Source organism: Otolemur garnettii, unplaced genomic scaffold, assembly GCF_000181295.1.
Source record: "Otolemur garnettii isolate 467f Iridium unplaced genomic scaffold, OtoGar3 scaffold00094, whole genome shotgun sequence".
NCBI classification, from domain to species: Eukaryota; Metazoa; Chordata; class Mammalia; order Primates; family Galagidae; genus Otolemur; species Otolemur garnettii.
This window is the reverse complement of record NW_003852489.1, coordinates 3,430,133-3,442,189: the sequence shown is the minus strand read 5'-3', so window position 1 is coordinate 3,442,189 and position 12,057 is coordinate 3,430,133. Positions and strand designations below refer to the sequence as shown.

At 40.3% G+C, this 12,057-nt stretch overlaps 1 protein-coding gene across 1 annotated transcript in view; it reads right to left on the bottom strand.

Moving 5' to 3' along the window:
- GDPD1 (glycerophosphodiester phosphodiesterase domain containing 1) overlaps positions 1-12,057 on the bottom strand; it is a 40,517-nt gene that overhangs the window by 15,843 nt on the left and 12,617 nt on the right. Inside the window, exons 2-3 of the mRNA XM_012808768.2 lie at positions 8,760-8,802; positions 3,109-3,244 (exon numbers count right to left, since the gene is read on the bottom strand). Of these exons, the coding sequence (XP_012664222.1) occupies positions 3,109-3,244; positions 8,760-8,802 (179 nt within the window). The remainder of the gene's footprint in view (positions 1-3,108; positions 3,245-8,759; positions 8,803-12,057) is intronic.

The window sequence follows — 12,057 nt, the reverse complement described above, 5'->3', positions numbered from 1 at the left end:
TTTTTTTTTGTAAAAACAGGTTCTCTCTATGTTGCCTAGGCTGGTCTTGAACTCTTGACCTCAAGCAACCTCCTGTCTTGGCCTCCCAAAATGCTGGAATTACAAGTATAAGCCAGCATACCTGGCCTATAAATATGTCTTTACTTACATCTTTACAAAAAAATTTATATAAGCAGCTAAAGCATCTTTATATATGTATCTAAAGATACAGAAAGTTTTATCTTTACTCATGAAGATGTTCAGTGTGGTATTATGTATAATGGTGAAATTAAGAACTAATCCAATATTCAACAACAGAGGAATGGTTAAAAATAACTTTATATCCCCTCAGAAAAAAATAACTATATTTCCAGTCATTTGAAATGTTCACAAAAGATCACCACAGAATCTGAAAAAATAAATACTGTGTGATTTCAACTATATGACATTCTGGAAAAGGCAAAACTAAGGAGATAATAAAAAGAGCTGTGGCTGCCAAGGGATAGGGGAAAAGGAGGCTTTAAATGAGCAGAGCCATAAGATTTTTAGGACAGTGAAACTATTCTGTATGATAGTATAATAGTGGCTACATGTCATTATAAATTTGCATAAATTCAAAGGATCTATAATAAGAAGAATGAATTTTAATGTAAACTATGGACTATGGCCAATAATGATGCATCAGTAAATGTTCATTACTGTAAAAAATGTACCACTTCTACCAAAGTTATCAAAAGAGAAGAGGAAAAAAGTACTTCTCTAGTGCAGGTGTTTATAGTGTGGAGTCATCATAGCTTATAGCAACCTCAAACTCAAGAAATCCTCTTGCCTTAGCTTCCCAAGTAGTTGGAACTACAGGCGTGTGCCACCACGCCTGGCTAATTTTTCTAATTTTATTTTTATTTATTTATTTATATATATATATATTGTAGGTTCAGAGTCTCACTTTATCGCCCTCGGTAGAGTGCTGTGGTATCACACTGCTCACAGCAACCTCCAAATCCTGGGCTTAGGTGATTGTCCTGCCTCAGCCTCCTGAGTAGCTGGGACTACAGGCACCCACCATAATGCCTGGCTATTTTTTTGTTGCAGTTCAATCAGGGCCAGGTTTGAACCCACCACCCTGGGTATATGGGGCTGGCACCCTACCCACTGAGCCACAGGCACCGCCCTCATATTTATTTTTTTTGAAGACAGAGTTTCACTTTGTTGCTCTCAGTAGAGTGCTATGAAGTCACAGCTCACAGCAATCTCAAACTCTTGGGCTCAAGCAATTCTCTTGCCTCAGCTTCCCAAGTACCTGGGACTACAGGCACCCACCATAAAAGCCCAGCTATTTTTAGAGACGGGGGTCTTGCTCTTGCTCAGGCTGGTCTCAAATGTGTGAGCTCAGGCATTCCACCCACCTCGGCCTCCCAGAGTGCTAGGATTATAGGTGTGAGCCACTGAGCCCGCCAACTAATTTTTCTATTTTTAGAAGAGTCGGTCTCTAGCAGGGCGTTGTGGCAGGCGCCTGTAGTCCCAGCTACTTGGGAGGCTGTGGCAAAAGAATTGCCTAAGCCCAAGAGCTAGAGGTTGCTGTGAGCTGTGATGTCAGAGTTCTCTACCGTGGGCAATAAAGTGAAACTCTGTCTCTACAAAAAAAATAAAAAATAAAAATAATAATAAAAAAGAGTCAGTCTCACTCTTCCTCAGGCTGGTCTCGAATTTCTGAGCTCAAGCAATCCACCCCCACTAAGCCTCCCAGAGAGTTAGGATTACAGGTGTAAGCCATCGCACCCAGTCAAAATAAGTTTTGTTTAGGTGGTGAAATTAGGCATTATTTTTCTTTCCATTTGTCAGTATTTGCTATAAAGACCATGTAAACTATTATGATTAGGTTTTATAATTTTATTTTATTTTTACTTATTTATCTTTTGAGATAAAATCTCACTTTGTTGCCATTGGTAGAGCTTTGGTGTTGCAGCTCACAGCAACCTCAAACTCTTGGGCTTAAGTGATCCTCTTTGCCTTAGCCTCCCAAGTAGCTGGGACTACAGGTGCCCACCACAATGCCTGGCTATTTTTAGAGACGGGATCTCACTCTTGCTCAGTTTGGTCTCAAACGTGTGAGCTCCAGAAATCCACCTGCCTCAGCCTCCCAGAGTTCTAGGATTACAGGTGTGAGCCACTGTACTCAGCCAATTTTTTTTTTTTCTAGAGAAAAGGTCTTGCTACATTGCTCAGGTTGGCCTTGAACTGCTGGCCTCATGGGGCTCACTCCCCTTATCCTCTTGAGTAGCTAAGACTATAGGTGTGTGGCACCATACCCAGCTATGATCAAATTTTTACTTATTTAATTTTTTTTTTTTTTTTTTGAGAAAGAGCCTCAAGCTATGGCCCCAGGTAGAGTGCCGTGGTGTCACAGCTCACAGCAACCTCAAATTCCTGAGTTTAAGTGATTCTCTTGCCTCAGCCTCCTGAGCAGCTAGGACTACAGATGCCCACCACAATACCCAGCTATTTTTTGGTTGTAGCTGTCATTGTTGTTTGGCAGGCCCAGGCTGGATTTGAACCTGCCAGCTCTGGTGTACGTGGCTGGCACCTTAGCTGCTTGAGCTACAGGCGCTACCAATGATTAAATTTTTAAATAGTGCTTTCCTATACCTGAAGACTAAGAACAAATAAATGTCTTTAATCTGAACCAAATAAAGTATATAAAGAATACTTCAAACAAGTTGAATTCCAATAGTTTTACATCTGAGGACTTTTTGTTTTTCTTTTATTGGCCTTCATTTCTCATGGAAGGACTTTGGTAATTATATTATTCATGAGTAGCGCCTGTGGCTCAAAGGAGTAAGGCACCGGTCCCATATGCTGGAGGTGTTGGGTTCAAACCCAGCCCCGGTCAAAAAATAAAATAAAATAAAATAAAGTATTCATAAAAATAAGTCTCCCTAAATGCACTGGTATATAACACAGATCCTCATTGGAAGTCAGAATAGTTCTTCATATTTCCTTTGACATTCATTATTGAACCACTATCATTAAAAACAATTATTTATTTAAGCAATATCTGGCATTCATGGTTTTACAAATTACAGGTCCTTATACCTATTAGACATTAGTTTATCATGCATATTTACTTACACAGTACTTGAGATCAGAGATATTTACATTGACCCCAGTTGATCTCTTTAGATTCTCATCATGAGACACTACAACTTGTTCATCTTTTGTGATGTGGCAGTCCAATTCTAGCATATCAGTTCCAATTGTAACTGCACTGAAGAAATAAAGAGAAGGACATTCTGAAATTTAAGTAAACATTTAACTTATGTGCATCAGATGTAATAATTGAGAGTTACAAATCCAAAAACAACCTATAATATCAAAATACCTCAATACCATTACCTATTTTGACTTACTCATGCAAAAATATTCTAAGTGAACCAAGAATAAGAGAATCATGTTGCCTCCTTTCCATAACCAGTTATCCCTAATTCTGGTAATGTAATATAGTGGAAAGAATACTGCACCAGAAGTTAAATTTGGTCTCCAGTTCTTGCTCTGCTATGAAATTGTACAATTTTGGGCAAGTAAATTCTGCAAGCAGGGCCTACATTACCACATCCATAAATTGAAAGAATTAAGAAATAAGGCAAAGATACTCGTTTTGATCATTCTGATTCAATATGGTATTAGAAATTTTAGCAATGAGATAAGAAAAAAAAAGCATCCCAATTAGAAAAAAATAAAATTATCTGTGTTCATAGATGACATGATCTTAGATATAGAATATCCTATAGATTCCATCATAAAGCTATTAGAACTAATAAATAGGCTCGGCACCTGTAGCTCAACCGGCTAAGGCGCCAGCCACGTACACCTAAGGTGGCGGGTTCGAATCCAGCCCAGACCCGCCAAACAACAATGACGGCTGCAACCAAAAAAATAGCCGGGTGTTGTGGCGGGCGCCTGTGGTCCCAGCTACTTGGGAGGCAGAGGCAGGAGACTCGCTTGAGCCCAGGAGTTGGAGGTTGCTATGAGCTGTAATGCCATGGCACTCTACCCAGGGGGACAGCTTGAGGCTCTGTCTCAAAAAAAAAAAAAAAAAGAGCTAATATATAAATTCAGTAAAGTTGCTAGATACAAAATCAATGCACAGAAATCAGGTGCATTTCTATACACTAAATATGAACAATTACAAAAGAAATTTTTTTTTTTTTGAGACGGGGCCTCAAGCTACCCGTATATATACACACACACACACATATATAGGTGTCAAGTGCTTAATACTACCCAAAGCAATCTACCTATTCAGTGCAATTCCCTGCAAAGTCCCAAGAATATTCTTTGCAGAAATAGAAAAATCCATCCTAAAATTCATATGGAATTTTTCAGGAACACTGAATAGTCAAAATAATTGGCAGCGCCTGTGGCTCAGTGAGTAGGGAGCTGGCCCCCTATACCGAGGGTGGCGGTTCAAGCCCAGCCCCAGCCAAACTGCAACAAAAAATAGCCAGGTGTTTGGGCAGGTGCCTGTTGTCCCAGCTATTTGGGAGGCTGAGGCAAGAGAATTGCCTAAGCCCAAGAGCTGGGGGTTGCTGCGAGCTGTGACACTATGACACTCTATGGAGGGCGACAAACTGAGACTCTTGTCTCTAAAAAAAAAAAAAAGAAAGAAAGAAAAGAAATAAGCAAAAAAAAAAGCAGTCTTTAGAGTCATAGAATTATTTCTCTGGATTTTAAAATTTCCTTAAATATGGGGCAGTGCCTATGGCTCAAAAGGGTAGGGCGCCAGCCCCATATGCCAGAGGTAGCAGGTTCAAACCCAGCCCTGGCCCCCCCCCTCAATTTTTTTTCCTTAAATATTACTCATGGCCCTATGCGGTAACTCATGCCTATAATTCTAGAACTCTAGGAGGTCAAGGTGTGAGGATCGCTTCCGCTCAGGAGTTCAAGACCAGCCTCAGCAGGAGCAAGACTCTGTCTATACTAAAAATAGAAAAATTAGCCAGGTGGGTAGTAGACACCTGTAGTCCCAACTACTCAGGAAGCTGAGGCAGGAGGATTATCTGAGCCCAGGAATTTGGTAATGCTGTAAGATACGGTATCATAGCACTCTACCTAAGGGGACCGAGTGAGACTCAGTCTCAAAAAAAAAAAAGAAGAAGAAATTGTTGGTATTGTTCTTGTACTCTATTTTTAATTGAAAATGTTGAAACTCAGCCAGGTCCGGTGGTTCATGCCTGTAATCCTAGCACTCTGGGAGGCTAAGGAAGATGGATTGTCTGAGCTCACAGGTTCAAGACCAGCCTGAATCAGAGTGAGACTCCATCTCCAAAAATACCAGGCGTTGCGGCAGGCACCTGTAGTCCCGGCGACTTGGGAGGCTGAGGCAAGAGAATTGCTTGAGCCCAGGAGTTTGAGGTTGCTGTGAGCTATGACACCATAGCACTCTACCAAGGGCAACAAAATGAGACTCTGTCTCAAAAAAAAAAAAAGAAAGAAAATTGGCTCAGTGCCCATAGCTCAGTGGTTGGGGAGCAGCCACATATACCAGGGGCTAGCGTTTTCAAACCTGGCCCAGGCCTGCTAAACAACAATGACAACTATAACAAAAAAAATAGCCAGGTGTTGTTGTGGGTGCCCATAGTCCCAGTTACTTGGGGGGCTCAGGCAAGAGCATAGCTTAGGAGTTGAGGTTGCTGTGAGCTGCGACAGTATAGCACTCTACTGAGAGTAACATAGTTAAGACTCTGCATCAAGAAAAAAAATTATCATGAGAATCAAGTCACTGATTAATTACTTTGACTGTCTGCCAATTTATACTTCCAGGTATTGCTAATACAATTTGTTTCTTTCTCTTAGTATTCATGTTAATACCATAGGGATCACATTGTCCCATGGGTATTTATAAGGGCAGCCTGTTGTAATAACCTAGTTTTATTAGCCCTTAAAAACCATACTTTACATACCCAAGGGCTTAGTGACTGTGTGTGTGTATGTAATATAATTCCTTAGTTTTGGGTTCTATGCTTACTATGGAAGGAGTTCTGTTTGCTTCATCTGTCTTTTGCTAGTATCTGCTTAATTCCTGATTGTCTCATTCCATTCATTCAGTGAGCAACTAGTGATAGCCTATTCATGTTAGAGCCTGCACTAGGCAATAGGGATTGAGGGGTCAACAAGAAAAGATTCCTGCTCCTAAGGAAATAATAGAAGAGCCATATTCATAACCTAAGGAACATGGTACTCATGAAAGCATTTTGTATTTATTGATTGATTGATACAGAGTCACACTCTGTTGCCCCAGGCTAGAGTGCCAGCCATGGCATCAAAGCTCACAGCAACCTCAAACTCTTGGACTCAAGCGATCCTATTGCCTCAGCCTCCTGAGTAGCTGGGACTATAGTCACTGCCACAATGGCCAGCTAATCCTTCTATTTCTAGTACAGATGGGGTCTTGCTCTTGCTCAAGCTCATCTTAAACTCCTAAGCTCAAGCAATCCACCCGACTAAGCCTCCCAGAGTGCTGGCATTACAGTCATGAGCCACCTCACCCAGCCCTGTGAAAGCATTTTATAAACCACATTAAAGGACATTTCATAAGTTGTTAAATGCAATTCTTTTTACTTTTTGAGACAGTTTCACTATGTCACCCTCTTTAGCGTGCTATAGCATCATAGTTCACAGCAACCTCTAACTCTTGGGCTCAAGGAATTCTCTTGCCTCAGCCTCCCAAGTAGCTGGGACTATAGGCGCCCACCATAACATCCGGCTACATTTCTCATTTTTAAAATACATTCTTCCTCTCTTCAAATGATAGTCTTCTAGCCTTGATTTCCTGGTTGATCTAAACCAGGTTTCCCATACTAACTATTTACGATTTCTCTAATATCTTCTCAGCTTCATCTCTATGTTATAATTTATATACTTTGTGAACTGCATATCTAAATATGTACCTAAATACAATCTTTATGTACATAAAAATAAAGTGGTTATTTTACTATTTTTTAGAGAGATTCTCCAGCTGTTGTCCCAGGTAGAGTGCCATAGCATCATAGCTCACAGCAATCTCCAACTCAGGAGCTCAGGCAATCTTCTAGCCTCGGTTTTTCTATTTTTAGTAGCGATGGGGTCTCGCTTTTGCTTAGGCTGGTCTTGAACTTGTGAGCTCAAGCAATCCACCTGCCTCGGCCTCCCGAGTGCTAGGATTACAGGTGTGAGTCACCATGCCCACCCATAGTCTAAATTTTAGTTGGTCATTATATTTCTATCTCTCCTTCAACTACTCATCCTATCAAGTAGACACCATACTAAAGCACAATATTTATCTTAGCTGCTTATATGCTGTAATCCTAGCACTCTGGGAGGCTGAGGTAGGAGGATTGTTTGAGATCATGAGTTTAAGACCAGCCTGAGCAAGAGTAAGACCCCATCCCTATTATAAGAAGAAAAATTGACCAGCCACACTAGTTGTCTCCAAAAAACAAAACAAAACTAACAAAAACAAGGCCAGGCGCAGTGGCTCATACCTGTAATTCCTTCCAGCCCACTCTGGGAGGCTGAGGCAGGTAGACTGCCTGAGCTCATAGGTTTGAGACCAGCCTGAGCAACAGCATGACCTTATCTCTAAAAACAGCTGAGCACTGTGATAGATGCCTATAGTCCCAGCTACTTGGGAGGCTGAGACAAAAGAATCCCTTGAGCCCAAGAGTGGAAGGTTGCTGTGAGCTATAATACCATGGCACTCTACCAAGGGTGACAGAGTAAGACTCTGTCCCCCCCCCCCAATTTTTTTTCTTATTAAATATGGATAGATAATACCTTTCATTGGGTTTAACTTTTCACATTCCTTGCTTTATTTTTGAGAGCAAAGAAAATAGTGTTCTCACCCTTACCATAAACTGATGATAATCACTGACTCTAAGACAAAAAACAAGGTTTTAATAAGTTTTCATTCCTGTGTTTCCTCCTGTTTTTCTGTGAGGTGCTCTAAAAGTTATCTATATGAAGGGCCAGGCGCAGTGGTTCATGCCTGTAATCCTTCACTCTGGGAGGCTAAAGTGGGTGGATTGCTTGAGGTTTCAAGTTCGAGACCAGCCTAAGCAAGAGTGAGACCCTATCTCTAAAAATAGTTGAGCACTCTGGTGGGTGCCTATAGTTCCAGCTACTTGGAAGACTGAGGCAAGAGGATCATTTATGCCCAAGAGTTTAAGATTGCTGTGAGCTATGACACCAAAACACTCTACCAAGGGCAACAAAGTGAGACCCTGTCCTCACCCCCAAGACAGCTATATGAAATATGAATAATTTATAAATAGGATTTAAAAAAATTTTATCTTATTAAAAAAAATAAGATCAATGCTTATGAGGCTTCCAAGATAGAAATCAGATTGCTGGTTCAGGTCTGTACAAAAATTAATGCATACAAAGACACATAATTCTATTCATAAATAGCAGCCAATGTAACAGTTGTTTCATTTTCTCTTTCTCTCCAAGACTAATTAGCATTATACACAGTGCGTTCCTTGTTATAAATGTCTTCTTTCAGCTTTGGAACTGATTAAAATTAAAATCTTTTGATTACCCGAAACCCTGATCTAGTTTTTTAGTAATTCAGAAGCCAAACACTCTTAGCAACACTTCAGACTAACTAAATTTTAAAAGTACATTTAAAAAAATAGAAACAACTATCACAAATAGACACTATATGTATATTATCTGCACTGTGTGAATTATAATCACTTTAAAGATAAACTATAAAAGAAAGGAATATGTTTTTACATACTTACTGCTGAAAGGCTGCCATTGTATTCTCCAAATTTTCTCCAGCACCTGTGAAAACATTAAATTTAAACTTTATTTACTTAGGTATTTTGGAAATTTTGCTTTTCCAGGAATTAATTTTAATAAGGTACATCTAACGAATCCTGATATTTGTTTTATAGAAACCACAAGTGTTTCAAAGAATGTAAACACTTGTAGTAGAGGAGAGTGTACAGGTCGAGCATCCCTTATCTGAAATGCTGGGTACCAAAGTGTTACGGATTTCAGATTTTTTTCAGATTTTGGAATATTTGCATTGATAGAGAGTTACCTACGAGATGAGGCCCATGTCTAAACATGAAACTCATTAATGTTTCATATATACTTTATATACATAGCCTGAAGGTAATTTTTATACAATTTAAATAATTTTACACATGAAATAAAATTTGCATAGATTGAACTAAACAAAGGTGTCCGCTCTGCTCCTGTAGCTCAGTGAGTAGGGTGCCGGCCACATGCACAAGGCTGGCGGGTTCGAACCCAGCTGGGCCAGCTAAACAACAATGAAAATTGCAACAAAAAAATAGCCAGGCATTGTGGTGGGCGCCTGTAGTCCCAGCTACTTGGGAGGCTGAGGCAAGAGAATCACTTAAATCCAAGGGTTTGAGGTTGCTGTTAGCTGGGATGTCAGAGCACTCTACCAAGAGCACCATAGTGAGACTGTCTCAAAAACAAAAAACCAAAGGTGTCACTATCTCAGCCACTCAAAGGGACAAGATGGTTGTTTGGCATCACCATCATGTCTGATTCTGAATTTATATGATACCAGTAAGCAATCATTTTCTTACACCTATTCACACATAAGTACTTAACAATAAAAAATATGACATACCATTAATACAATGAAAACATAATGAATCAGTGAAATACCTGTACTGGCTAAAACAATAGCAAAAACAAACAATAAGATGTTTTGTTTTGTTTTGTTTTAGGTGAAAGGAATATCAGAAGCCATTGGGGAACTAGAAAGTGGTCCTCCTATGGATGAGGAGGCAGTCTGCTGGGTGGCTTTTAAAAATGTTTCTTCCAGAGTCATGTGCCTCATTCATAGTAGTTTTCGTCTTAGAGGTCTTTGATTTTATAAATGGACATGATTTCCTGTTATGAAAGCATGCTGCTCTAGTCCTTCAATAAGCTCACCACACCTTTTCATCATGTTGTCTCCAGGCACTTTTTCTGCTGTTTTAACAATGACATCTTCATTGTCATTATCATCACGATCATCTCTGTAAACTTGCTGTGATAGACAAAAAATTTTTTAGAGATAGAGTCTTACTTTGTCACTCTCGGTAGAGTGCTCTGGCATCACAGCTCACAGCAACCTCCAACTCTTGAGCTTAGGTGATTCTCTTGCTTCAGGCTCCTGAGTAGCTGGGACTACAGGCACCTGCGACAATGCCCAGCTACTTTTTTGTTGCAATTTGGCCAGGGCTGGGTTTGAACCCACCACCCTCGGTACATGGGGCTGGCGCCCTACTCACTGAGCCACAGGTGCCACCCATTTATTTATTTTTTTAAAACAGCCATAGATGCTGCCATTATTTTCAATGAGAATTTCAGCTGGAAGATGATGAAAACAGATGTCAAAGAATAACAAAATCTTGTAATCATCTAGTCCAGGTTCCTAGTGGCGAGCACAAGCCACTTGTACAAAATGTACCTGAAACCAGTCAGAAAAGCTGTCCCTGGTGATCCATCCTTTTTGTTAGCATAATGGACTGGTAAGAAATTCACTCCTTGAGAATAGCAAGGATGAAGGTTTTTGTCTATCACAGCAAGTTTACAGAGATGCATTGCTGCTTTAGCACATCCCAGCATAGTAATTCTATCCTTGGCTCCCTTAATTCCTGTCTCATCAGCTCTAGTCAGTGTCTTTATGGGACAGTAATGCTAAAACAGTGAAGTTTCATCAGCATTACAGACTTGCTTTGGCACCAGCTTTTCATCAGCAATGACCTTGGCAAACTCGTCAATTAATTCTTCCACTGCCTCAGGATCAGCAGATGCTTCAGCACCACAATCTTTAAAAATTTAGTGCTGCATCTTTTTCTTAAATTACTGCAACCAGCCTCTTGAATATTCACAGTTCCCTTCAATTTTTAGTTCATTAAGATAGATTTCTGCTTGTTTCACAATCAGCATACCATTAAGTGGCAGGTATTCACAGTGATAATGATGGATTCACGCTTTCAATACCTAATTGAGATAATCATTTTTAGCTTTATTTGTTTTTTTAGACAGAGTCTCACTGTCACCCTGGGTAGAGAGCCATGATATCATAGCTCACAGCAACCTCACACTCCTGGGTTTGAGCTATCCTCTTGCCTCAGCCTCCTGAGGAACTAGGACTACCTACAGGTGCCCACCACAATACCATGCTAGTTATTCTATTTTTAGTAGAGATGGGGTCTTGCTCCTGCTCAAGCTGGCCTCAAAGTCTTCAGCTCAGGCGATCTATGCACATCAGCCTTCCAGAGTGTTAGGATTATGGGCGAGAGCTACAGCACTGGCTACATTTTTAGCTTTATATACCACAGTGTTTTTCTATTTGTTATTGACTTTTGTCCTTCACTTTATATAGTGTTTTTCTATTTATTATTAACTTTTGTCCTTCACTTTTTTTTTTCAGGCCTGAGCCACAGTACCTGACTACATTTTTAGCTTCACATAATGTTCTTCTCTTTGTCATTAACTTTTGACCTTCCCTTTTTGTTTTTTTGGAGACAGAGCCTCATTCTGTCACCCTGGGTTGAGTGTCGTCCATCATCATAGCTCACAGCAACTTTTATCAAACTTTTGGGCTCAAGCAATCCTTTTGTCTCAGCCTCCTGGGTATTTTGACTTTCTGTGCATTGATAAACATAAATAGCACATTCCATTTCCTTATCACTGTTACCCATAGTGATGATAATCTGGAGGCCTTTTTGACACTTTCAACAATACCTTTACCCCACAGAGCAAAGAATAAGCCAAAAGACTCAGTGAGTAAGGGATATAGGTCTTGGCCCCATGCGGGGCAGCATGGGGAACCTACCATTGATGTGTCTGGCCTGCACGCTGTGCCATTTTATTACCCTTTTGTGGCCATCCTTGCCTGGCAGAATCTGGACATATGTGGAAAAGGTTTTCACGACTGAAAGGGGCTAGAAGGGTCCTCTTCCCCTTGAGATGTTGAATAAACTGTGTGTTTTGTCTTTTTTTTTTTTTTTTTTTTGAGACAGAGCCTCAAGCTGTCCCCCCCTGGGTAGAGTGCTGTGGCAT